The sequence below is a fragment of the Podarcis bocagei genome (genome assembly GCF_964188305.1).
Source record: "Podarcis bocagei genome assembly, chromosome: 3".
Classification (NCBI taxonomy): domain Eukaryota; kingdom Metazoa; phylum Chordata; class Lepidosauria; order Squamata; family Lacertidae; genus Podarcis; species Podarcis bocagei.
In genome coordinates, this window is record NC_138127.1 from 100,527,026 (window position 1) to 100,554,335 (window position 27,310).

At 46.3% G+C, this 27,310-nt stretch overlaps 1 protein-coding gene across 4 annotated transcripts in view; it reads left to right on the forward strand.

Moving 5' to 3' along the window:
- The first annotated feature begins 825 nt into the window (after window positions 1–825).
- Window positions 826–27,310, forward strand: part of VRK2 (VRK serine/threonine kinase 2) — a 69,554-nt gene continuing 43,069 nt past the window's right edge. For 2 of the 4 annotated variants that reach the window (XM_081188657.1, XM_081188658.1), the window contains exons 1-7: window positions 826–968; window positions 4,681–4,821; window positions 14,154–14,209; window positions 16,037–16,106; window positions 16,435–16,522; window positions 18,914–19,022; window positions 20,794–20,886. In XM_081188657.1, coding sequence (XP_081044783.1) covers window positions 4,686–4,821; window positions 14,154–14,209; window positions 16,037–16,106; window positions 16,435–16,522; window positions 18,914–19,022; window positions 20,794–20,886 — 552 coding nt within the window. In that variant the 5' untranslated portion in view covers window positions 826–968; window positions 4,681–4,685. Of the gene's footprint in view, window positions 969–4,680; window positions 4,822–12,759; window positions 12,780–14,153; window positions 14,210–16,036; window positions 16,107–16,434; window positions 16,523–18,913; window positions 19,023–20,793; window positions 20,887–27,310 lie in introns of those variants that run through there. The other 2 variants (XM_081188659.1, XM_081188660.1) reach the window with 2 other exon arrangements.

Here is a 27,310-nt window from a genome sequence, read left to right on the forward strand (position 1 = left end):
TGTAACCTGAAGCGCATGTAACCCGAGGTACCACTGTAAAGGTAAAGGGACCCCTGACCATTAGGTCCAGTCGCGGACAACTCTGAGGTTGCAGCACTCATCTCGCTTTACTGGCCGAGGGAGCCGGCGTACAGCTTCCGGATCATGTGGCCAGCATGACTAAGCCGCTTCTGGCGAACCAGAGCAGCGCACGGCAACGCCGTTTACCTTCCTGCCGGAGGTATCTATTTATCTACTTGCACTTTTGTGCTTTCGAACTGCTAGGTTGGCAGGAGCAGGGACCGAGCAACCGGAGCTCACCCCGTTGCAGGGATTCGAACCACCGACCTTCTGATCGGCAAGCCCTAGGCTGTATGGTTTAACCCACAGCACCACCCGCCTCCCTCTTAGATACCCAATAGGTCCATAAATTACCATATAGAATACATTCAACACAAAAAAACAGCGACAATTTGTTGTTGACAAAGGACAGCTGGACATATAAAGGACCCCATAACCTTCAGTAGCTTAGAGGGCCTCATCAAACCTAAATCCGGCCCTGGGTGGTGGGGGTTGGTCTGGATGACCCTGGTGCCCCCTTTTCCAACTCCGCGATCGCCCCGCGTTGCTGCTTCTCTCGCGCGCGCACGCTGGGGCCGGGCGTTTGTTGGCTGAGGAGGCGGGTCCGCCGCCTCCGCTTCCGATAGGCTGTTCTCGGGCGGGCGGGCGCGCGCTTGGACACTCCTACCCTTCCCCCCTCCCCTCCCCGCCCCGCCCCTCCCAGCAGCCAGCCGGCCGGCCGGCACCTCCTTGGAGTCCCTCTTGCCGGGCCACGTGACGAGGCTCCTCTGACCGGCCGCCGTCACGCTCGGCCTCCCATTCGCCCGGCGCCTCAGGAAGGAGAGGAAGGAAAGAGACGGGAGGAAGATACAAAGTTTCCAGCGGGGAGAAAGACTGACTTTTCCGAGCCTCGGAGTCTTCTCCCGGCGGTAGGCTGAGGACTTGGCGGCCTCTCCCAAAAGATGGGGAAGTTGGGTGGGCCCCCCCTGAAAGTTTGGGGTGACTTGAAAGTTTGTGCTAAGCCAGGGCAGGGGGGAGGCAGGACCGCAACAACACCCCCCCCCAACCATAGAATGGTAGCGTCGGAAGCACTGCCGAATTTACGTACAGTATTTTAAGCTAAACATAAGATATTTAGCCGCCCTGAGCCCGGTCTTGGCTGGGGAGGGCGGGGTATAAATATTATTATTATTATTATTATTATTATTATTATTATTATTATTATTATTATTAAACAAGCTATAGCTTAGGGCCCCCACTCTCTTAAAAAATTAAAGGGGGAAAAAATCCTGGATGTACATTTCCATATATAAGATAAGAAGCAAATAGAATAGATAGATAAACTTTATTCACATTCGCCATGGCAACATAAAACAAGCAATATATACAAATAAGAAGTGGGTAAAAAGGGCAGTCAAATGACCAAGGTTATCGTTCTTAATCTCATTGCAGCCTCGATAAGAACAAATAGAATAAAACCTACATACAGGAGCCCAACTGCCCCAAAAAAATTAAAGGTAAAAAAACTGGATGTACATTTCCAAAATATAAGATAAAAAACAAAATAAAACCTACATACAGCAACTGTGTTTTGTGTAGGTTCCTGTGATGTAAGTAATGGGCCCCCAATCATTTTAAGTTAGAGCTTAATAGTTATTTCACTGTTAATATACTTAATTGTGCTTCAGTTCAACAATGACTTTGATAAAATACATATTTTGTTATGTGCAAATGGCTTTAGATGCCTATTAGGTCCATAAATTACCGTATAGCATATATTCAACACACAAAAACAAAACAGCGACAATTAGTTGCTGACAAAGGACAGCTGGACATATAAATGGCCCCATTACCTTCAGTAGCTTAGGGCCTCATCAAACCTAAATCCGGCCCTGAATGGTAGCGTCAGAAGGGACCCCTAGGAGTCAGCTAGTCTAACCACCCCCCACAGCAAAGCTAAAAGAATTCCCAAGGGAGGGCCAGCCAACCTCCTGGTTTAAAAAAAATCTCCAGTGAGCTGCCGAAATCCCAGTGGAGAAGAAAAAAAAGACTATTTATGTATGTGACCACAGCTGCTTGGATGTTATTGGCCCAGAGATGGAAAGAAGTCCCTACCAGAGAAGAATGGCAGATTTAAGTTGATGGATTATGCCGAAATGGCAAAAATGACCAGAAGAATCAGAAATTTTAAGAAGGAATGGGGGGAAATTGCTAATTTATCTTTAAAACCATTCTAAGCAGTTAAAATCGTTAGTTGGATTGGACTAACACATGTAGTTTAAAGTTGAATTTTGGCTATAATAGAGGCGTAAAAGATTTGGATTATTATAAAAGATGCAGGAGGAAATAATCAGCAGTAAGACCCACAAAGGGGAGGTGGCATTCTTTGGAATCTTGTTTTTATGCTGTTTCTTGGATATGTGATTGTAAAACATGAATATGAAAAATGAAATAAATATTATTTTTAAAGGGGGGAAAAATCTCCAGTGACAGAGGAACCCCCGGCAAATTGGCTGTTCCAGCTAAGAAATAGTGGACTCCGTGTTCTGCTTCTCTACCCTCCTGTCCTCAGGCTCTTTGCAAATTTAGATTATTTTTTTAATAATGCAAAAAAATTGCTGGGACTTTTGGGAAGTGGAAGCTGGAGTGAAATATTGCAGCAGTGGAGTGGTGGTTTCAGCCAGCCAGCCCCTTCCAGGATACTCCATTCCATTCCTCCCCATGTTTCTTCCTCTCCCTTGGGAAAACACAGATATTCTGCATCCACTGGGCATGCTCTTTCAGCTGCTTGGGTGGTTCCTTTTTGAGTTTTCTTCTCACTCCTTTTTAGGGGTGGAATTCCCTTCAAAATTTAGTCTCCTCCCTACATAGGTTCTGTGATGCATCCCTTTTGTGCAGGAGTGGCAGTGTTCACTTGGAGAATTGAGTTTGCTAGTACTGTAGCATGTAGCTAGGTGTGGCTCGTGTATTGCAAAGACTCCTGGGAGTTGAGTGGGGAGATGCTTGTTTTTTTTAAAGTGACTGCAGCTGCAATCCTGTACTCACTTAGGGCAGATTCATGCCACACATTTAAAGCACATCACTTCCCGCAAAGAACCATGGGAACTGTAGTTCCCTCATGGAACTACGATTCCCGAATTATTAGCTAAGGATAATTAAAAGTAATAGAAAATTAAGAAACGCAGAAGTATGATAAAGAACGGGAAATCATCAGAGGTGTCAACGGAAGTCAAAATATTGCATAAGATGTGATGTGAAGATATGTTTTATTACTGTTGGAACTGATATGTTAAAAAATCAATAAAATGTATATATATATTTTTAAAAAGGAACTACAGTTCCCAGTACTCTTAGCAAACCACTGTTCCCAGGATTCCTTAGTTGAAGTCATGTGCTTTAAATGTGCATTGAATGTGCTCTAAATGCATGATGTGCTTATGTCCTTAGTTGGGAGTAAGTTTTGAAGCATTCAGCATGACATCTGATTACATATGCATAAGTGGGTGGGATTTTTTAAAGAAAAGATGTGTTTATTTCTCCTCTTGGTTTTAATGTATTTTGTCAGGGTTTTGTCTGTCTGTTTGGTTTGTTTTAAGTCACTTTTCAAGGTAAAGCAACTAACAAATTTAAAAAATAAAAATGCAGTCTGGGCTAAACAATAAATTATGATCATACACATATGAGCCACTTACAAAACAGAACAGGTGTTTACTGCATGAGCAGTAAACAGCAATAGATAACAATAGACTACAATAACAGTTCTATTAATAGAGTTGATAAATGTTCATGAACATTAAATCAGCAAATTAACAATTCATGAATGCTCCACTGAATAAGTGTTATTTTTTGGCTCCTTAAGTCAAGGTTGCGGTTGCCAAAATGGAATTGCTAGTTGCCATTTTGGGGCAAGACTGCTCTAAAGGCTTATTTTTCAAATGATGGACTGACTGTGATTGATTCTCAGTGAAACATCTGGCTAGTTCAGATGACAGCCTTGAGCTAGGTTAAGAGCTTTGAGAACTTAAATAAGAAAAGTCACTTGATCCAGAGACAGTCCACACCAGTGTGGTGTAGTGGTTAAGAGCGGTAGTCTCGTAATCTGGTGAACTGGGTTCGCGTCTCTGCTCCTCCACATACAGCTGCTGGGTGACCTTGGGCTAGTCACACTTCTCTGAAGTCTCTCAGCCTCACTCACCTCACAGAGTGTTTGTTGTGGGGGAGGAAGGGAAAGGAGATTGTTAACCGCTTTGAGACTCCTTAAAGGGAGTGAAAGGCGGGATATCAAATCCAAACTCCTCCTCCTCTTCTTCTTCTTCTTCTTTATATTGGCCCATTCCACAGGGTGGGAAAAGCAATTCGGTTCTAGAAATTCATTCCAATTGTTCAGATAAAATATAACTGATAGAATTCTACAGGAAGGGGTACTAGTGTGTGAAAACAGTCGAGATCCAATGATCTCCCCAGACAGTGGAGATGCCACATGCCATTACGTGGTCGCAGGTGGTCCGAAAGCCAGGTGCAAAATGTGCCTGGCGCCTGGCTAATTTTGAACACTGGGTAGAGTGGGGCATTCAGCAAATAATATATAGATGAAATAACTCTTCATATGTTCCTTTGTATTCCTCCTTTTCTCCCATTCAGGTGTGATGCCTCCTAAAAGGCATGGAAAAGGCAACCTCCCCACCCCTCTTCAAGAAGGGGTAATACTGAAAGACACCGAAAAAAGAGAGTGGAGACTAGGTCGTATGATTGGCCAGGGAGGATTTGGCCTAATCTACCTAGGTAAAGTATAGATCATCACCTGAGTCATTGCAATGTGCCGTCTTTGCTGTTGGTGATTTCTGTGTGCTTGTGTTCCATCCTTATAATTGTTAGTTCTTCAATCTCTGTGTTGGTTTCATCTCTTAACCAGTTCAATCTTCGTGTTGCTTTCAAACACAACTTTATAACCATAAGGCACAGTTTAGGGTACTTGAGAATTTTGCTGCCAAATCAGCCTTCCCATCCTGGTACCCTCCAGACATTTTGGATGACAACTTACGTTATCTCAGAGCACTGACAGTGCCTGATGGAAGCTGTAATTCAAAGAATATGGAGGACACCAGGCTGAGGATGGCTATCCTAGATTACCCTATTCCCGTCTCCAAATTATTCCCATACAATTTTTAACCTAGCACAGATGCTGGTAATATGCAATTTCTGGGTTCTCATGACTACAACCCTAAATAGCAACACTGATGATATTCCTGACTCCTACAGCTTCATAAACCACAATTTGACTTTCAGAGCTGACGTTAACCTTTAGGAGCAAAAGTGAATTTTTCTGGATGTCCCTCTTGGCACTGGAAGCTTAACTGGGCTACGCATGGTGTCTTCAGACACATCTCAGCTCCTGACCATCTGCTGTCCTGTCCCTGTGCCCATTCAGAAGGTGGCATGCCAGTTTCAACAGGGTCTAGATGCCAATTCCACAAGACAGCCAGTACCACAGTGCCAATTTAAGGGAAACATATCCTTGCGGATTGTCCGTAATCCACCTAACAGCAAATTTTTCTGCATCTTCCTCTTTCTAACCCATTGGCTTGCATCCGTGCTGTTGGTTAACTGAATAAGGAACAAGGAACCTAAGAGACGGTGGCCAAATGCAATCGCTTCCCCCTTGCGGGATAACACCGGGAGTAGAAAAGGCTAAGGAGTAAACCCTGGAATGAAATCCCTAAGAAGGTTGATGGCACATTGTACACCTCCTTGCAGCAACTCCTGCAGCCAAGCTGGTGCCTAACGTATTTCTCTGCTTTGGATCACATCAGCAAGGCCGGGAGGGGTCATCTGGGCAGCCCAGGGCCTCCATTCACACACTGCCTAGCCTGGGGAGGTCACTTTGGTGCTACTAATGCAGCGGTTTGACTTCACCCCTGGAGGCACACTCCATTGTCTCTCAAGACTGACAGATGCTAATAACAATAGATTGAATTTCACTTCGACATTAGCATCTGTCTGGATGCGTCCAAATCATAGAATCATAGAGTTGGAATAGACCACAAGGGCCATCGAGTCCAACCCCCTGCCAAGCAGGAAACACCATCAGAGCACTCCTGACATATGGTTGTCAAGCCTCTGCTTAAAGACCTCCAAAGTAGGAGACTCCACCACACTCCTTGGCAGCAAATTCCACTGTCGAACAGCTCTTACTGTCAGGAAGTTCTTCCTAATGTTTAGGTGGCATCTTCTTTCTTGTAGTTTGGATCCATTGCTCCGTGTCCGCTTCTCTGGAGCAGCAGAAAACAACCTTTCTCCCTCCTCTATGTGACATCCTTTTATATATTTGAACATGGCTATCATATCACCCCTTAACCTCCTCTTCTCCAGGCTAAACATGCCCAGCTCCCTTAGCCGTTCCTCATAAGGCATCGTTTCCAGGCCTTAAATAGTCATGTCACGCTGAAAGGCTGACTGTTTTGTGGGGTTGAAGATTTTGCAGCCAGAATCTGACTTGATTACATGCACGAAGGAGACAGTGAAGAAGATGGGTGTGCAGAAACATAGACCTATGAGAGAAGACGTTACGAGACAACTACAGCCTTGATATCAGATAGCTCTGTCTGTATAGATCTTCTCTCAAAAGTAACATAGTATTTCCCCTGAGTTCTGCAGGCCTCAAGCTTAAGTAAAACGCTTATCTGCAGACTGAGCTTCAGTTAATGTCTTTCGTGCATGTTAAGACTTTCACAATGTTGTTGTTTTTCTAAAAGGTCTACTGGACCATATTTAAGTTGAGTTTGAAAACATTGCCAATTTTTTTAACTTTCTGGTTCTGAAATATGCTTTCCTAGCATGGCTATTGTGATGTTAGTGCAGTGTTTCTCAAACTTTGGGTCCCCAGCTGTTGTTGCACTGCAACTCCCATCATTCTTGACCACTGGACCTGCTAGCTAGGGATGATGGGAGTTGTAGTCCAACAACAGCTGGGGACCTAAGTTTGAGAAACACTCCAGTATGTAAACCTAGCAGAAGAATAATTTCTGAGGAACACTGGTTAAAAAAACCTACCCTTCTTTCCCTGTGTATGTGCACGTACACAAATACACTTTCTTGAGGCCATCAGTGTTTGCAAAATGAGCATCTGTTGCCAAAACCTCCAGCAGCAGCAGTGAGATCAGCTGTGGACAGGAGTTGGGGAATTCTATTTAATTGCCAATAGGCATAGCTTTTTTGCTCTCCCCTAGTGTGCAAACTTTGCCTGCAAAACCGGCTCCCTAAGATCTATGGCAGACACTTTTCTCCATTATATTCCAAGAGATGATTGCCACGAAAATGAACCGCTGTAAGTGAAAGCTGGCAGGCTCCAGCTGGCAGACCAAACCAGCAAGTTAACTTTGTCGGACTTCTGGGTGCTGTGGTGCCAGGCTGTCAGTGAGCGGGGAGGCGGAGAATGGCAATTTCCTCCAGAAATGTGCTCCAATGTTGCTGCTTGCTTATTAAAACTAATAAAAGCTGTGGGGGAGCGCCATAGCTCAGTGGCAAGGAACATGCTCTGCATGTAGAACATCCTGGGCTCAGTCTCTCTAGATAGGAGAGCTGAGGGAAACCAGCAGGAATAGGCAGTTCAGGTTTAGGTGGGTCGAATAGCTGATGCATATGGGTTTCGTTTGTGGAAAGGCTGTAGCTCACTAGTAGAACATCAGCTTTGCATGCAGAAGGTTGCAGGTTCAATCCCTAGCATCTCCAGGAAGTTCAGTTATATGTTCGATTTCATGTAAAGTTGTTAAAGGGTTTTCATTCAGGTGAAGGAAAAAGAAACCGAGTGGTTAACGTACTGTGCAAAGGACCTGTGTTTGTACACACATGACCACTGGCCTTGAAGTTGTTCTCCAGAGGTTGTCGGACGGGGTGACCAGCTTCTTAAGCCGTGTCGAAGGGAGGGAGACAGCTTACACTGTAGCACCCATCTGCTTGCAAGCTGGTTAATCACATTTCTATAGTAGAATAGGGATGCGGGTGGTGCTGTGGGTTAAACCACAGAGCCTAGGACTTGCCTATCAGAAGGTCAGCGGTTCGAATCCCCGCGACGGGGTGAGCTCCCATTGCTCGGTCCCTGCTCCTGCCAACGTAGCAGTTCGAAGGCATGTCAAAGTGCAAGTACAGTGGTACCTCTGGTTACGTACTTAATTCGTTCCGGAGGTCCGTTCTTAACCTGAAACTGTTCTTAACTTGAAGACCACTTTAGCTAATGGGGCCTCCCACTGCTGCCGCACTGCCGCTACGCGATTTCTGTTCTCATCCTGAAGCAAAGTTCTTAACCCGAGGTACTTTTTCTGGGTTAGCGGAGTCTGTAAAGTGAAGTGTATGTAACCTGAAGCGTATGTAACCCGAGGTACCACTGTAGATAAATACAGTGGTACCCCGCAAGACGAATGCCTCGCAAGACGGAAAACCCGCAAGACGAAAGGGTTTTCTGTTTTGGAGGCGCTTCGCAAGACGAATTTCCCTATGGGCTTGCATCGCAAGACGAAAGCCCATAGGGAAATGCTGGCGGTCGGGAGCAAAGACTTTCGCCCACAGCCGGCCTTCAGAAGAGGACCTCTTCTGAAGGCCAGCGGAGGGCAAAAGTCTTTGCTCCCCCCCCCCGCCTGCCTTCCCCCCGCCTGCCCCGGGCGATCTTAAAATGCTGGCGGGCGGGAGCGAAGCGTTCGCTGCCGACCCCCAGCATTTTAAAATCTCCAAGGGACAGCAGAGAAGTCTCTGTCCCGGGGAGATTTTAAAATGCTGGGGGTCGGGAGCTGCCGACCCCCAGCATTTTAAAATCTCCCCCTGTCCCGGGGAGATTTTAAAATGCTGGGGGTCGGGAGCGAAGCGCTGCCGACCCCCAGCATTTTAAAATCTCCCCGTGTCCCGGGAAGGTTTTAAAATGCTGGGGGTCGGGAGCGAAGCGCTGCCGACCCCCAGCATTTTAAAATCTCCCCGTGTCCCGGGAAGGTTTTAAAATGCTGGGGGTCGGCAGCCCGACCCCCAGCATTTTAAAATCTTCCCGGGACACGGGGAGATTTTAAAATGCTGTTCCGAAGGGGGGGTGGGGACACCTGCCCCAGCCGCCCCACTTCGGAAAGCTGTTCCGAAGTGGGGAGGGGGGGTGGGGACACCTGCCCCCCCACCCCACTTCGGAAAGCTGTTCCGAAGTGGGGAGGGGGGGCGGGGACACCTGCCCCCGCCGCCCCACTTCGGAAAGCTGTTCCGAAGGGGGGCGGGGACACCTGCCCCAGCCGCCCCACTTCGGAAAGCTGTTCCGAAGTGGGGAGGGGGGCGGGGACACCTGCCCCAGCCGCCCCACTTCGGAAAGCTGTTCCGAAGTGGGGAGGGGGGGCGGGGACACCTGCCCCCGCCGCCCCACTTCGGAAAGCTGTTCCGAAGTGGGGAGGGGGGCGGGGACACCTGCCCCCGCCGCCCCACTTCGGAAAGCTGTTCCGAAGTGGGGAGGGGGGGCGGGGACACCTGCCCCCGCCGCTCCACTTCGGAAAGCTGTTCCGAAGTGGGGAGGGGGGCGGGGACACCTGCCCCCGCCGCCCCACTTCGGAAAGCTGTTCCGAAGTGGGGAGGGGGGGCGGGGACACCTGCCCCCGCCGCCCCACTTCGGAAAGCTGTTCCGAAGTGGGGAGGGGGGGCGGGGACACCTACCCCCACCGCCCCACTTCGGAAAGCTGTTCCGAAGTGGGGAGGGGGGCGGGGACACCTGCCCCCGCCGCCCCACTTCGGAAAGCTGTTCCGAAGTGGGGAGGGGGGCGGGGACACCTGCCCCCGCCGCCCCACTTCGGAAAGCTGTTCCGAAGTGGGGAGGGGGGGCGGGGACACCTGCCCCAGCCGCCCCACTTCGGAAAGCTGTTCCGAAGTGGGGCGGGGGGTGGGAACACCTTCTGAAGGCGGGCAGGGGGCGAAAGTCTTTGTCCCCCCTGCCTGCCTTCCCAGGGGCTTTTAAATCGCCCCGGACAGCGGAGAAGTCCTCCGCTGTCCGGGGCGATTTTAAAATGCCGCCCGCCAGCATTTTAAGATCGCCCCGGACAGCGGAGAAGTCCTCCGCTGTCCCAGGGTTTTTTAAAATGCTGGGGGTGGGAAGAAAACCCTTGTCCCCCCCCCAGCCTTCAGAAGAGGTCTGGGGGCAGACTGTCCCCGGACCTGGTCCGAAGGCGGTTTCCCTAGGAACGCATTAATTGATTTTCAGTGCATTCCTATGGGAAACCGTGCATCGCAAGACGAAAAAACCGCAAGACGAAGAGACTTGCGGAACGAATTAATTTTGTCTTGCGAGGCACCACTGTAGGTACCACTCTGGTGGGAAGGTAAACGGCATTTCCGTGTGCTGCTCTGGTTCGCCAGAAGCGGCTTAGTCATGCTGGCCACATGACCCGGAAGCTGTACGCCGGCTCCCTCGGCCAGTAAAGCAAGATGAGCGCCGCAACCCCAGAGTCATCCGCAACTGGACCTAACGGTCAGGGGTCCCTTTACCTTTTTATAGTAGAATCAGTTTCTACTTCCATTATACCACCTCTCACGAGCTTGTTCTTCAGAGAAGTTTTGCACTGCAACTCCCATTAACCCCAGTCAGCACGTTCCACCTAGGACTGATAGGACCTGTAGTGCAGAACATCTGGAGACCACTGGTTGCTGGTGCTGCCTTGCACTTTTTTTTTAAAAAAAAGAGGTGTTTCAAGCTTCTTCCAAAGCCTAACACTTGGGAAAACACACGGTGTGCATTCTAGCGGGATACAAGTTGTTGGTGTAGCTAGAGGTGGAAGGAAACTGGAGTTGTGGGGAGGCGAATCAAGGAGTGGTGGTAAGGCAGTCAAGGTGGACCACCTGTGACTCACGTTAGGGAATCTTTGGCCATCTTCCTAACCTGCAGCATTCATACATCATGCTTTTCATTTGAGCATTCATTTTATCCGTGGAGGCACTGGTAATCTCAGTGGCTGGAAGCGCCTCTTAGCATCTGTTCCTGGTACGACAGCTTTGACCGTTTCTGGACCACAGCAGTTCAGGCATTGGCAGCTTTTAAGATTGGATCGCCGCAGTACACTCTTGTTGTGTGAGGCTTCCTTTGCAGTTGACCTGGAAACTGCATTTAGATCCTGTCAGCATGTAGCATTTCTGCCTGGCATAGCTGTCAACTTCCCCCTTTTAAAAAGGGAAACTCCCTTATTCTGAATAGGATTCCTTGCAAGAAAAGGGAAAAATTGACAGCTATGCTGCCCGGGGGTGTCCGCTCGTTGTTGATTTGTTACCAGGTAAAGCTCATTGCGATACTATTAGAAGAGAAAGCCCTTGACAGCTTTGGACCAGTTTAGCTGTCAGATTGCCTTTCCTGCATATGTGCCCACTCAGGCATATAATATATATATTATAGAATCATAGAGGGGGAAGGGACCCCAAGGGTCATCTAGTCCAACCCCCTGCAATGTATGAATATCAGCTAAAGCATCCATGACAGATGGCCATTTAACTTCTGCTTTAAAAGGTTATATAGATATATAAATATTCTGAACAATTGAAACAAAAAGAAGCAGATATCCCTGCAATAATATAATATAATATAAACAATTATGATATGATATGATTTATGCTTTTAACATTAAGTGATGTAATCTTTAATGATTTCATCTAGAAATATAATTGTAAAGAGAGAGTGTCAATTTAACTTTAAAAGTTGGGGAAGAAACTGTGAAGAAAAAGTCAGAAAAAGTGAGAAGAGTTTCAGTTGCAGATTATTTGTCTTTTACCCTTATTTTACTGGAGAAAATGGTACAAGGTTTGAGTTTCTATTGCTCTGGCCTGCTATCTTATCTTATTCAGTGTTCTTAACCAGCTGATTTTTCCTTTTCCTTTTTTTCAGTTTTCAGTTCATAAAATGAAACTATCAGGCGTAAGGTCTCGTACAAACTTATTGGTAAAGTCCAGTTAAGTTTGGTTTGTATGGAAGGTGCTAATCATTCAAAATCAATGATACTATCTTCAATTATCTTCAGTTCATTTTAATTTTATTGAAGAAATCATTATTCCTCAACAATCTGTTTTTCTTCCTTTAACGGACAAGTTTCTTCTTTATATTTCAAATAATGATTGGTTGTAAGGTTGTAATTTTGGCTTTATTAATTATAGTTAAAGGCTTTAACTCAATAGTTCTATCTCTTTCTTGATCAGTTCGGTCCCAGTTACATTTTCACAAAGATATTTTAAAGGCTCTTATTCTTAAGATAATTTAAATCAAGTCTTTAAAGTTAATTTTAATTATAATATTTGCATAATGGCAATGCAAATATTAATGGTATGCAACAGTTTCATGTGAATTTGGACTTAGTCTCCAACTTCACTCAAGGACCAGTTACTTTTTAGCATTGCCCTTTGTGTGATGTCCATGGTGTGGCCCTTCTGGGTGTTATTGGACCCCAAATCCCATATGCCCCGCAGAGGACCCTACAGTCTGCAAACAATAACGTCTTGGAGGTCCCGGGCCTCAAGGAGGTTAGACTGGCCTCAACCAGAGCCAGGGCCTTTTCGGTCCTGGCCCCAGCCTGGTGGAACGCCTTGCCGCAAGAGACCAGGGCCCTGCGGGACTTGACATCTTTCCGCACGGCCTGCAAGATGGAGCTGTTCCGCCAGGCCTTTGGTTGGGGCCCAGTCTCCTACTACAACACCCTATATATGAGGCCTCTCTATCTCCTCTCACTGGCTCATATAAATAGCTGAGCCTGGTGAGTACCTAAGGTTCCCAACCCCTATAGTCATAATTTGCCACTTGCCTCCTTATTTGATTTTAATCCGATTTTAAGCTGTATTTCAGTCAATTGCTGAATTTTATGTTTTAATGTATTTATATTTTGATGTTAGCCGCCCTGAGCCCAGTTATGGCTGGGGATGGCGGGATATAAAGAAAAAATTATTATTATTATTATTATTATTATTAGGCATATTTCTTTTTTAAAAAAAATTAAATTGATTTTTACATAAAATTTCCAAAAATCATACAACATATTTTCTTACCTTATACAATGTTTTGGACTTCCATCAACCACATCTGAAGATTTTTCAGTCTTTATCACTTAATCTGCATTTCATTAGTTTCACTATTACATTTAATACAGTGGTACCTCGGGTTACATACGCTTCAGGTTACATATGCATCAGGTTACAGACTCCGCTAATCCAAAAATATTACCTTGGGTTAAGAACTTTGCTTCAGGATGAGAACAGAAATCGTGCTCCGGTGGCGCGGCAGCAGCAGGAGGCCCCATTAGCTAAAGTGGTGCTTCAGGTTAAGAACAGTTTCAGGTTAAGAACGGACCTCCGGAACAAATTAAGTACTTAACCTGAGGTACCACTGTAGTCCTTCACTAGTAAGTCTCTTCATACTTTTCTCTGCAATATTTCGCATAGTCCTCCTTACAAAACTTCTTGCAATCCTACTAGCGTAATCTGTTTATTACAATTGCTTTTCAAATAATTTGCATATTTACTCAGTCCTCTGAGAATCTCTGATCCCGCAGGTTTCGAATCCTTCCTGTCATCTTACCTAATTCTGCATAGTCCATTAATCTCGCCTGCCATTCTTCTTTCGTCGGTAATTCTTCTTGTTTCCATTTCTGTGCCGATAGCACTCTTACTGCCTTGTTGCATATAAAAACAGTTTATTATCCTGTCTGTTAATATCCTCCTCTACAATGCCAAGTAGAAATGCTTCTGGTTTTTTTTATAAATGTATATTTCAACACATTTTTCCATTCATATTATTATTATTAAAGGGTAAAGGTCTACATGAAGTTCTTGTTATGCGGTGAGAAGATATTTTCATTGTTGTCGCTGCTGTTGTTAATGTTATTATGCTTTTGATTTTATGATACTATTTGTGTTCTTTACCTTATTTATATTGCCCAGAGGTGTTTATTTATTAATCTGTTTAGAGAAGCATTTAAATAAATGGTGTTGTTTGTTATTACGCAACAAGGTCTGTATGGGACTTGTCATATTGTCTCTGTTGATGCTTAGTTTAAATTTTGTTCATAACTAGACAGATCAATTCATCCGTAACCCACCTCTCTCTCTCTTTCCACCCACATTCTGTCCTGCAGCTTCCCCTCGCCTTGATGTTCCTGTAGAAGATAGTGCAGAGCATGTCATTAAAGTGGTAATTTTCATACCTTTTTAAAAATCAACTTCCTTGGCAAAGGGCTGTAAGTTACTGCAAGGTCCTCTCTGTATGTCCTTTTTGTTACGCATTTGTGATGATTTGAACTCACGATGATATTGGGGCGGTTATACTTGATCGTTCTTTCAGTAACGTTTGCACCTGCAGATATCTTGGGGGTAGACAGACTGCTTTGTCTCATGCCCTGTAACTTCCTGCTGAAATCCTGTAACTTTGCATACCACAAGAATCCCAGGGTTTGTTTGTTTGTTTGTTTTGTCGCTGGAGTGCCCCTCCAGATGGCAATAATGCAATAACATGGGGAAAACACCACAGAACAACCAACAAAGCAGAATGATGTGTAGACAACCCATTATAAACCCACCAGTGATGCACTGTTACTGCGTTAATGACATGTTGCAGAATACGTCTGCAAGCAAACCCCTGTTTGGAGGGGCCTTGAGAGTGCAATGTATCTCAACAAGTGCTGAAATCTATCCTGCAGTTCCTCAGTGTTGCTTTCCCTACATATGTGGCTTCTGCTATTATTTTTGCCTCATTTTCAATGCAATTTCAGAATGTCTATAGGCCCTGTCCCTAACAGCACAGCATAATTTCCAGATGTATCTTCTAGTATTAATATTCATTGGTAAAGGTAAAGGTAAAGGGACCCCTGACCATTAGGTCCAGTCATGGCCGACTCTGGGGTTGCAGCACTCATCTCGCTTTATTGGCCGAGGGAGCTGGCATACAGCTTCCGGGTCATGTGGCCAGCATGACTAAGCCACTTCTGGCAAACCAGAGTAGCACACGGAAACGCCGTTTACCTTCCCGCTGGAGTGGTACCTATTTATCTACTTGCACTTCAATGTGTTTTTGAACTGCTAGATTGGGAGGAGCAGGGACCGAACAACGGGAGCTCACCCCGTCGTGGGGATTCGAACGCCGACCTTCTGATCGGCAAGCCCTAGGCTCTTTGGTTTAACCCACAGTGCCACCCGCGTCCCAATATTCATCCTTATTGGAGTAATAATTCTTACTCTAGATTTACAGGGGGGCAATTCCACAACCTAGGAGCCGCCACGAAGAATGCCCTCTCCTGGACCACCCCACCACCCTGAATGGGGCACAGTGGAATTGCCAAAAGTCCCTCCTCTGCTTATCTCAACACCTGAGAGTGTTTGGAGGGAAGGAGACCTGTGTAAACTTGCACAGGAGAACTTCCTCTTCCTTAAACGTGCACTCTCAGAATCTGCTCCAGTGGGCTGGGAGGAGGTCCCCCTAGGATAGACTTTGGGGGTCCATGGGCAGAGGATAGTAAAGTCCTGCACTGGATGCAACCCATTATCTATCCTCTTTATTCATTTTTCACAACTTTATTGCATCCTTCCTCTAAGGACATCACAGTGATATATAGAGTTCTTCACCACAACCACCAGCCTTCCCTTTTTCTTTCCAACAATCCTGTGAGGTTAATTATAAAAAAAAGCAAAACAGCTTTGATGAAGCCTCCGCAAAAAAAACTCAACAACTCTGGTCAATTCAATGGGAGGATCACTGGCAGTTTATTTATAGTAGGAGTAGCTTGCAGTCTCTTGGAAGCTGGACATGCCTGGTCTAAAATATGTAACCGTATGAAGCTTTGTGGCCTGAGGGTTTTTAAAATTTTGGGGTGCCTCCAGCCCTTGTTCAACTCTTGAGATATTGTGATGTTTAGCTGGTGATATACAATGATGTTGAGAAACAGATATCGCCCAGCCCTAGTTGTGAGCGACATGCTTTAACTGGATGCGTCCAATGCACTTGCTCCTTTGTTTTTTAATGCAGGAATACCTTGAAAATGGACCCTTGTTTTCTGAACTGAAATTCTACCAGCGAGCTGCAAAACAAGAGCATAGTAAGTGGAGTGGCAGACGAGTTGATGTATTTACGCACTTCTTACAGTGCAATAACGCTTTTCTAAATACAGAGGCACACAGTCGTTGTCTTCCGCAAATGTAGTTGCATGTATTATTGTTTCCATGCCGTTATTTTCTACTAACAGTTTAAAACATGTGTTCTTAACATTATACACTTGGGATCTTTTGATGAAGGGCAGCATATAAGTAGAATAAATAATAATAAATAAACATCCTAACCCTAACCTTTTACAAGCAAGCATATTTTTTAATAATAAAAGGAAACTTCTTTTTTTAAAAAAAATATGTTCTTTACATTTTTGCCAGTCAAGAAGTGGATGAAGCTGAAACGATTGACATTTTTAGGAATTCCTTTCTTCTGGGGAGCTGGCCAGACTGAACATAATGGCAAAAGGTAAGGAAAATGCATGCGCACACAAACACACAATGTAAATGAATAAGAATCAGCATTTTTGAGGGTGGGGAGTTAAGTTGTCCAAGTTATGTGGGATCAATTTCAATCTGTTACCCCCGAGGATGTGGACAGGCTGCTTGGACGAGTGAAACCAACCACTTGTCTCCTTGATCCTTGCCCATCCTGGCTTATAAAAGTTAGCCGGGAAGGACTGAGCGATGGGCTTCGTGGGGTGGTGAATGCTTCCCTCCGTGAGGGAGCCTTCCCAGACCTGCTGAAAGAGGCGGTTATTAAACCGCTTCTTAAAAAACCATCTTTAGATGCGGCCACAATGGCCAACTATCACCCAGTCTCAAATCTTCCATTCTTGGGCAAGGTGATTGAGCGAGTGGTTGCTGAACAACTCCAGGCACGCCTGGAAGAAGCGGACCATTTGGATCCCTTCCAGTCAGGATTCAGGCCTCATCATGGGACTGAAACTGCCTTGGTCGCACTGGTTGATGATCTCTGGCGGGCTAGGGACAAAGGTGAGAGCTGTTTCCTAGTTCTGCTGGATCTCTCAGCGGCCTTTGATACAATCGACCATAACATCCTTCTGGACCGTCTTGAGGGGCTGGGAGCTGGGGACACTGTTATACAGTGGTTCCGCTCCTTCCTCCTGGGCCGTGTTCAGAAAGTGGTGGTGGGGGATGCGTGTTCAGACCCCTGGGCTCTCACTTGTGGGGTGCCTCAGGGTTCTGTCCTCTCCCCCATGCTTTTCAACATCTACATGAAGCCGCTGGGAGAGATCATCAGGGGATTTGGGCTGGGTGTTCATCAGTATACGGATGATACCCAGCTCTACCTCTCTTTCAAATCAAAACCAGTGAAGTCAGTGAAGGTCCTGTGTGAGTGCCTGGAGGCGTTGGAGGTTGGATGGTGGCTAACAGATTGAGGTTGAATCCTGACAAGACGGAAGTACTGTTTTGGGGGGACAGGAGGCGGGCAGGTGTGGAGGATTCCCTGGTCCTGAATGGGGTAACTGTGCCCCTGAAGGACCAGGTGCGCAGCCTGGGAGTCATTTTGGACTCCCAGCTGTCCATGGAGGCACAGGTCAAATCTGTGTCCAGGGCAGCTGTTTACCAGCTCCATCTGGTACGCAGGCTGAGACCCTATCTGCCTGCGGACTGCCTCGCCAGAGTGGTGCATGCTCTGGTTATCTCCCACTTGGATTACTGCAATGCGCTCTACGTGGGGCTACCTTTGAAGGTGACCCGGAAACTACAACTAATCCAGAATGCGGCAGCTAGACTGGTGACTGGGAGTGGCCGCAGAGACCACATAACACTGGTTTTGAAAGACCTACATTGGCTCCCAGTACGTTTCCGAGCACAATTCAAAGTGTTGGTGCTGACCTTTAGAGCCCTAAACGGCCTTGGTCCGGTATATCTGAAGGAGCGTCTCCACCCCCATCGTTCTACCCGGACACTGAGATCCAGCACCGAGGGCCTTCTGGCGGTTCCCTCACTGTGAGAAGCCAAGTTACAGGGAACCAGGCAGAGGGCCTTCTCGGTAGTGGCGCCTTCCCTGTGGAACACCCTCCCACCAGATGACAAAGAGAACAACAACTACCAGGCTTTTAGAAGACATCTGAAGGCAGCCCTGTTTAGGGAAGCTTTTAATGTTTGATGTATTTTAATATTCTTTTGGAAGCTGCCCAGAGTGGCTGGGGAAGCCCAGCCAGATGGGCGGGGTATAAATTATTATTATTATTATTATTATTATTATTATTATTATTATTATTATTATTATTTATTCCTGAAAGGAGGAGGAAGCTGTTTAGGTCAGTCATAGACCTCATGGTTTGCAGCCTGCAGGTCCCAGCTGCTGTTCCCCTGGCCTCTCAAATTAGAAGGGTCTTGGGCAGCCCAGCTACCAACTAGATCAGTGGTGGCCAAAGCTGGCCCTCCAGCTGTTTTTGGACTATAGTTCCCATCATCCCTGGCCACTGGTCCTGTTAGCTAGGGATGATGGGAGTTGTAGTCCGATAACAGCTGGAAGGCCAAGTTTGGCCACCACTGAACTAGAGCATTAGACCAGTGATCTAATCTGCTAAAAGGCAGTTTAGTACAGTCCTAGTTCATAGACCTGTGTACACAGTCCTTCCCTTGATCTCTCGACCTGAGTCTCTGGTTTGAATTGCTGTGTGGTTTCAATAGGATTGTTTTATTGTGGGTGCTTATATTTTAATGTCTGTGTTAAGGGGCTTTTATAATTCGTAGAAGCCTGTTTTAACATTAAGTGGTACATAAATAAAGAAACAAAAAGAAGAAAATGTTTTGTTGCTTATATTACAAGGCAACAAACCACGCCAATTCTATGCTTATGTCTCTCTGTGTGTGTTTTATATAGTTACAGATTTATGGTGATGGAAAGGTTAGGAGAGGATCTGCAAAGCATCTTTGAAAGAGGAGGACGAAAGTTCAGCAAGGGAACGGTTCTACAGATTGGAGTCCGCATGGTGGGTATTGGGCCCTTAGCAGTGTGAAGCTTGAAGGAATTGTGTGTTGTCTAAACAGTCTCTAAGAGATGCTTGTGTACTGTTAACCTGAAAGGAGCTTCTCTAATGGGGAGGTTCTGCAACATCAACCAGATGCAGATTGCTGTTCCGTTTTCATAAGTTATCGTTAAAGGAATTGCATATTGCTTCAGAAATACTGGGTTGTATCCAACCAAGTTCTACTCAGAGTATAGACCCGTTGATGTTAACCCAAGTTGGCCATGCCTGTCAACTTTAATGGGCCTTCTTTAATCAGGAGTAGCGTTGAATACAACTCATTGCTTTCTTTTTCCATAGGCAGATTTAATTGAATGAAGTTGATACAAATTATTGAGATGCATTTTTTTTCATCATTTGTTGTTTACTCATTGATAATGGGGAGCTTGTGTATTGTGGTAGCTGGGGAGGATGTCCTCAGCCATGAACCTTGTACAGTGGTACCTCTGGTTACGAACCTAATTCGTTCTGGAGGTCCGTTCTTAACCTGAACCGATCTTAACCTGAGGTACCACTTTAGCTAATGGGGACTCCTGCTGCCACTGCGCCACCGGTGCGGAATTTCTGTTCTCATCCTGAGGTAAAGTTCTTAACCCGAGGTACTACTTCCGGGTTAGCAGAGTCTGTAGCCCGATGTGTTTGTAACCCGAGGTGTTTGTAACCTGAGGTACCACCGTAGATGGGTTTAGATCAAAATTTCAATGCCTCCCTCACCCCCCACTTTCATCCCAAGTTAAGAAAATGACCTGCTTTTCCTCTTCAGCTTACAGTGGTGCCTCGCAAGACGAAATTAATTCGTTCCGCAAGTTTTTTCTTCTTGCAAGTTTTTCGTCTTGCGAAGCACGGTTTCCCATAGGAATGCATTGAAAATCAATCAATGCGTTCCTATGGAGACCGTCCGGGGACAGAGGGGAAGCGCCGCTCTGTCCCCTCTTTTGAAGCAAGGGGCTGCGGGGAGAAGATCGCTTCTTCCCCGCTGTCCCCGGACCTCTTTTGAAGCAAGGGGCTGCGGGGAGAAGATCGCTTCTTCCCCGCTGTCCCCGGACCTCTTTTGAAGCAAGGGGCTGCAGGGAGATCGCTTCTCCCCGCCGCCCCTTGCTTCAAAAGAGGTCCGGGGACAGCGGGAAGCGCTTCCCGCTGTCCCCGGACCTGGGGCTGTGGGGAGAAGATCGCTTCTTCCCCGCTGTCCCCGGACTTCTTTTGAAGCAAGGGGCGGCGGGGAGAGGATCGCTTCTCCCTGCCGCCCCTTGCTTCAAGAGAGGTCCGGGGACAGCGGGGAAGAAGCGCTGTGCTTCCCGCTGTCCCTGGACCTCTTTTGAAGCAAGGGGCGGCGGGGATAAGTGATCTCCCCGCAACCCCTTGCTTCAAAAGAGATCCGGGGACAGCAGGAAGCACTTCCCGCTGTCCCCGGACCTGGGGCTGCAGGGAGAAGATCGCTTCTCCCCGCCGCCCCTTGCTTCAAAAGAGGTCTGGGGACAGCGGGGAAGAAGCGCTGTCCCCAGAGCTTGCAGGGCAAGCTTCGTTTTGCGAAGCAAGCCCATAGGGAAATTCGTCTTGCGAGGCAACTCGAAAACGAAAAAACCTTTCGTTTTGCGAGTTTTTCGTCTCGCGAGGCGTTCGTCTTGCGGGGCACCACTGTATTTCTTTCCGACTAAAACTGGCTGACCCACTGGCCTAATATCAGTATGACTCCTAGTTTCCTTTGTAATTTGTCTTTCCCCCTCTCCTCCACTAGCTGGATGCTTTGGAATACATACATGAACATGAATACGTCCATGGGGACATTAAAGCAGGAAATTTGCTTTTGGGCTACAGAAATCCACATGAGGTAAGCATCACATTTCCCCCCACCTGCCTCATTGTGGAATTTGTTTTGTTGGGGTGTGTGCTATAGTTCATTGCTGTAGTTCATGGTTTGTTTTGGTGGTGTGTGCTATACGGTCATACCTCTGGTTGCAAACGTGATCCATGTGCGAGAAACGTTCACAACCTGCAGTGTTCGCAGCCTGAAGTGCCGCATCTGTGCATGCTCGTGACACGATTCGACGCTTCTGCGCATGCGCGTGACGTCATTTTGTGCTTCTGCATGAGCGCCGAAACCCGGGAGTAACCCGAAAACGCGCAACCCTCAGATTTTGAAACCCGAGGTATGACTGTTGTCCATTTGTTTGGGTGTGGGGAATCGCATAGCTCTGTAGAGTCACCGGCATTTGTTCCACTGGCCAGGTCCAGCCTGCTAAATGACAGGAAACGACTTGAGTATGACCTTATTGTGATTCAGTCAATGTTCCAGCTAGATCAGTATAGTCTGCACTGGCCGAAAGCCGCTCTCCAGAGTTTCTCCCCCAGTCCTACTTGTAGATGCCAGCATTGAACCTAGGGGCCTTCTGCATGCAAGACAGAAGCATTACCACTGAAGTAGCCGCCTTTGCCAACGGCCCTTCCATCAGCACCTGCAGCATTATCATCCAATCTAATCAGGCCATAAAACTCTCTGTCTGTGCTATAGGGAGTGATCTTTAAAAGGGAAGGCTGAGGGATGCCCAGTCCTGCCACTTAAGCAACCCAGGGCTGAGACTCCCTGCCTGCTCTTTTCAGGGAAAATGTAGCATTTTGGGCCATCCCAGCACTGGGGTGGGTGCAAACGCTGCCTTTTCCTTGGCCTTACCCCATACGTGCCCACTCAACTGCTTTGATTGGCGAAATTGGCACAGTTGTAGGTGCCACCATTCGAAACAACACGTCATTTTGTAGCTGGCATTGGAAACGGAAGCAGAAAGGGATGGGACTCATTTCGGCATCTATCCTCCTCCTTCGCCTACCTGAACACCTTCAGTTTCCAATTTTAAAAATATATTTTCACATATATTGGGTCAAAATCAGAGCTGCATTTCTTTAATTGAAACAAAAAACTACCCCTAAAAAACATAACCCTAGCACAATCTCTGCTTCGATTCCATTCTGTGTTCGTTAAGAACATGATCTTTTAATGTGGCAGCACCTGAACTTTGGAACTCCCCGCCTATGGATATCTGTCAGGCTCCTTCGCAGTACTCTCCCCCCCCCCCAGCACCTGCAGAAAACACTTTCATTTAGACAGCAAACCTACTCAGATGCTTGGAAAGTTGATGCGAGTTTTAACCTGTTGTTAGTCTATTGTCCCTTTTAACTCTTCAGGTGTCTTAAATTATTGTTGCTCGTTTTTCTTAGTGATGGTTTTGTTATGTTATCTTCTCCCCCCTGTAAAACCACTTTGAGGTTCTTTTGTAATCAAGCAGTGTGTAAATTTTATGAAACAAAGAAATAAAATCGTGACTGCTGTACGAGTAGGCAGTACCTTCTTTTTGTTTTAACTTAAGACAGTTTATATGGGTGGCGCTGTGGGTTAAACCACAGAGCCTAGAACTTGCCAATCAGAAGGTTGGCGGTTCAAATCCCTGCGACGGGGTGAGCTCCCGTTGCTCGGTCCCTGCTCCTGCCAACCTAGCAGTTCGAAAACACATCAAAGTGCATGTAGATAAATAGGTACCGCTCTGGTGAGAAGGTAAACGGCATTTCCATGCGCTGCTCTGGTTCACCAAAAGCGGCTTAGTCATGCTGGCCACATGACCTGGAAGCTGTACGCCGGCTCCCTCGGCCAATAAAGCGAGATGAGCGCCACAACCCCAGAGTCGTCCACGACCGGACCTAATGGTCAGGGGTCCCTTTACCTTTAAGACAGTTTATATATAATCATAAGAAAACATTTTTAGAGTTGAAAGCGCAGTATGCAGACGGGTTTTTGAAGTGTAGCGCATGCACGCTAAAGCAGTTTTGGGCGGCTCGGGTGCAGCTTTGCACACACTGTGAGGACTTGCCTTCAAAGTGGTCCCTGCAGCTTGAAATCCCTCGTTCAGCTCCCTATGCACACCTTGGTCTTTGTGTCCATGCACAGGCCAGCTGGATGAGACTCCCTGTCTGCAAATGCCACTGAAGTGGATGAGAACTCCTTGCGCCCCAGGGACGAATGCTTTGGAGAGATCAGGTGTTGCATCTTGCAGCGCGGTTGATTGCCGCTTTGCTGCCGTTGGGTTCTTGCAGCCCTAATTAAGTTGGCCTGCTAATACACTGCTGATCCAGATTTGTTGCTGAGCTAACAAAGCAATATATCTCGCCGGTTTTTACGTGGCAGCTCTGTTGACTAAAACAATATACAGTGGTGCCTTGGTTCACAAACGCCTTGGTATTCAAGCAACTTGGAACCCAAACACTGCAAACCCAGAAGTAAGTGTTCTGGTTTGCAAACCTTTTTTGGAAGCCAAACATGCTCCGTTTTGAGTGTTACGCTTCTGATTTGAGTGCCACACTTATGCTTTGAGTGTTACGCTGAGGTCTGTTTTGAGTGTTTATTTTGCATTCTTGTTTTTGCGGCTCTTTTTGTTTTGTTTTTGTGGCTGTGTGGACACTCAGTTCAGCTACCGAATGATTGACTGTCTGACTGCAGTACATTGTTTATTGCTTTCATTTTATGGATCAGTGGTCTTGTTAGATAGTAACATTCATGTTAAATTGCTGTTTTAGGCGTTGTTTTTAAAAGTCTGGGACGGATTAATCCATTTTGCATTACTTTCTATGGGAAAGCGTGCCTTGGTATTAGAACGCTTTGGTTTTCGAACAGACCTCCGGACATTGCAATGGACCCCAGGGTGAGGAAGGGAAAATCCTAAGGGCCAGATTCTTTCGTAGGACAACATGCTAGGGATAAGTAAAGCCAGATGCAAAAGTGCAGGGGGAAGGCAGTAGGCCCCACAGTAGCCAGAGGTCTCCATCCTGGCAGGCGAGAATAATAGAATCGTAGAATTGCAAGGGACCCTGAGGATCATCTAGTCCAACTCCCTGCCAAGCAGGAATATGTGGTTGCCCCATACAGGGATCGAACATGCAACCTTGGGGCTATCAGCTCTGTTCGCTAACCAACTGAGCTTTCCAGTCAGAAGCACAATGTTCAATGACACATTCCTGCCAGGCAAAACATCACTCAAAGCAGCTGTTGAGGGCTGCGGGAATCCCTGCACTAAGACATACAGTGGTACCTCTGGTTGCGAACGGGATCCGTTCCAGAGGCCCGTTCGCAACATGAAAAGAGCGCAACCCAAAGCGCCATATCTGCGCAGGTGCGCAGCGCGATTTGGCGCTTGCGCACATGCACGAAGCACAATTTAGCGCTTCTGCACATGCGCAAGCGGCAAAACCCGGAAGTAACCCTTTCTGGTACTTCCGGGTTGCCGCGGGACGTAACCTGAAAGAACGTAACATGAAGCAAACGTAACATGAGGTGTGACTGTAGTTAATTCCAAACCAGGTTTAAGAACAGCTTTCTTACAATCGCCTTGAGGGCTTTTTCTTTCTTTTTTGTTTTAAAGTCAAGCGGTATGTTAAAATTTATGAAATAACCAAGAAAGTTTGTGTTGGAATTTTATTTATTTCTGCTGGAAATTTCCATTCCAGAATATCTGCTTTTCATTCTCATGTATATGTCATGCCATATAGAAGTGTTTTATAATTATTTTTGTCTGAAATGTTCCCAGGGTTATAGGCAATGCAGAGCGCGCGCACAGCAACAACAATGGGGGGTGTAAAGCAAGTAATTATTTGTTTGCTTGTATGGGAGTGAGAAAGGCAAGCAAATAAAAGCAGCCCTCTCTTTTTCCTTTGACCTCCTAAATGATGTGTTGGGAATTGTAAGATGATCGGAATCTGCTGACCTCCGGAAGGTCAGCTTGCTGCTGATTTCATTCACTTGCAGGGAAGCGTTAGGCCATTGAGTGAATCTTCAGGGCAAAAGAGCCTCTCTTTTTATCAATAAGCCTCTTAACGTTTTGAGGGTTGTTGCAGTGTATCCGGAGAGGGTGCTGAGCCTTCTGCCCTGGCAACAGCCTTCAAAGCTCTCCTTGGACTGCTGTGTATTTTTCAGTTCCGTGTAGCTGCTAAGGATCAGGTGTTAAGCGGGTACTTTATGCCTTGAGCCATCAAGATAATTACAATAAGATTTAATTGAAATCTGAATGGATGAATAAATAAAATACTTGAAACATCCACAGCAGTTGCTCATCCAGCGTTTCCTTGGAAATATTCAAGGAATGTGGTTCCTCAAATCATCTTACCTGCTGCTTTCTTTAACCAAACTGCTCTTACAGTGTCTCCCTGTCTCATTGACATTTTGTCTTAAGGTTGATGGAATCTTTCTTCTTTCAGAGTTTATTTTATGGCATCCTTTCTGTCCCGTTAAAAGTTGCTTAAACTGCTTTGGAAAGTGCTCTAAAGCATGGGTAGGCAAACTAGGGCCCAGGGTCTGGATCCGGCCCAATCGCCTTCTCAGTCCGGCTCGTGGACAATCCGGGAATCAGCGTGTTTTTACATGAGTAGAATGTGTGCTTTTATTTAAAATGCATCTCTGGGTTATTTGTGGGGCATAGAAATTCGTTCATTTCTCCCCCCCCAAAAAAAATATATAGTCCGGCCTCCCACAAGGTCTGAGGGACAGTGGACCGGCCCCCTGCTGAAAAAGTTTGCTGTCCCCTGCTCTAAAGTGTGTGTTTTCCCCCCTCTGCATTTAATCAGTGTCAGAATTGCAGTTGGCTAGCCACAGTTCGTGATTTCCAAATAATAAAATAAAGCATAGCTCTCTGTGCCTAGATGGAGGCAATATTTGGGCAAGGCTGCCTCTTACATTGCTAAGCTCAATGACAAGGGAATGCCAGCCAGTTCCACTTAAGTCGCCTCTTCCGTCACAGTGACTTGACGCATTATTGTCTTTCCAGCTCGGCTAGGTTGTATAGCAAGCAGCATGAATCTGCTAGAGGATACGGGAGGAAATAAGAGTCGGTCAACCTGACAAAACTTTATGCCTTGTCCCAGATTTCCAAACGCCGCCTCCAGTCTTTAATCTTTGTATTGCAGTTTGTACAGGTCGTCAGGTGAGAAATATAATCAGTATAATCTTTAAAAGCTGTTGCCCCTGCAGGAACAGAAAGCCACAGTCCTGGTGACACGCTCCAAATAGGCGCAGAAAATGCAGCAGCAAGAAACAGGGTCCCCCTCCCCTTTAAGACACAGACCAGCCGTCCCAAGACTGTAAATCTGCCGGGGGCACAAACAGGAGTCAGTAATTTTAATAGAATCAGCTACCAGATAGCCTGACTGCCTTTTTTGTGTGTAGAAAAAGAGAAAAGGAGAAGGGAGACGGAAAAGAAAGAAGCCCATCAAGAGCAATATAATTAAATTAAGAGCAAGGTCAGGCTGGCGCTGTTAATATATATATATATATATATATATATATATATATATATATATATAATTTGCTTTCGTAGATTTTCACGGGTACAGGAATGCAGGTTTTGGTGTCTTCGGGTGTCTTCCCGTGTAAGAGTTGGGGTGTCTAGGCGACGTTTCGACGAGGTCTCACTCGTCATCTTCAGGCTGGTGCTTTCGGCTTCTTGTTACTAGAACAGAGCAGGATCTCAGTGTTTGAGTTCCTATAAATACTGTTGAGGGGGTGTGGTGTATAGCCTCCAACGTTCTGGGCAGAGAGGAAGTTCCCAGGTTAGTGTGCCTTTTCTTCTTTTGTTCATTAATTACTTGAGGGATATCTTGAGTGATTTCTTGAGTGATATTCTGAGTACCACTTAATGACCCTCCTAAGTGGTACTCAGAATATCACTCAAGAAATCACTCAAGATATCCCTCAAGTAATTAATGAACAAAAGAAGAAAAGGCACACTAACCTGGGAACTTCCTCTCTGCCCAGAACGTTGGAGGCTATACACCACACCCCCTCAACAGTATTTATAGGAACTCAAACACTGAGATCCTGCTCTGTTCTAGTAACAAGAAGCCGAAAGCACCAGCCTGAAGATGACGAGTGAGACCTCGTCGAAACGTCGCCTAGACACCCCAACTCTTACACGGGAAGACACCCGAAGACACCAAAACCTGCATATATATATATATATATATATGTCCAGGGCAGGGATTTGCCTGCCAGGAAAGCACAAAACTAGTTAAAGAGTGATGCGGAAAGTAGTTTCTCCAACTTAACAGCTTGCAAATTAATGCAGTGATTTTCTTAACGCTGGTGATGCTTCGAAGGTGTTGGTCGGGAGCATGAGCCTTAAGGGCAGTGGCTGCTGCTGCTTAATGTCCACTTATTATTGCCAAGCTTTTAACAGGTGCTTATTCTCCGAAGACACTGGGCTGTTTCTTCAGTGGTGCTG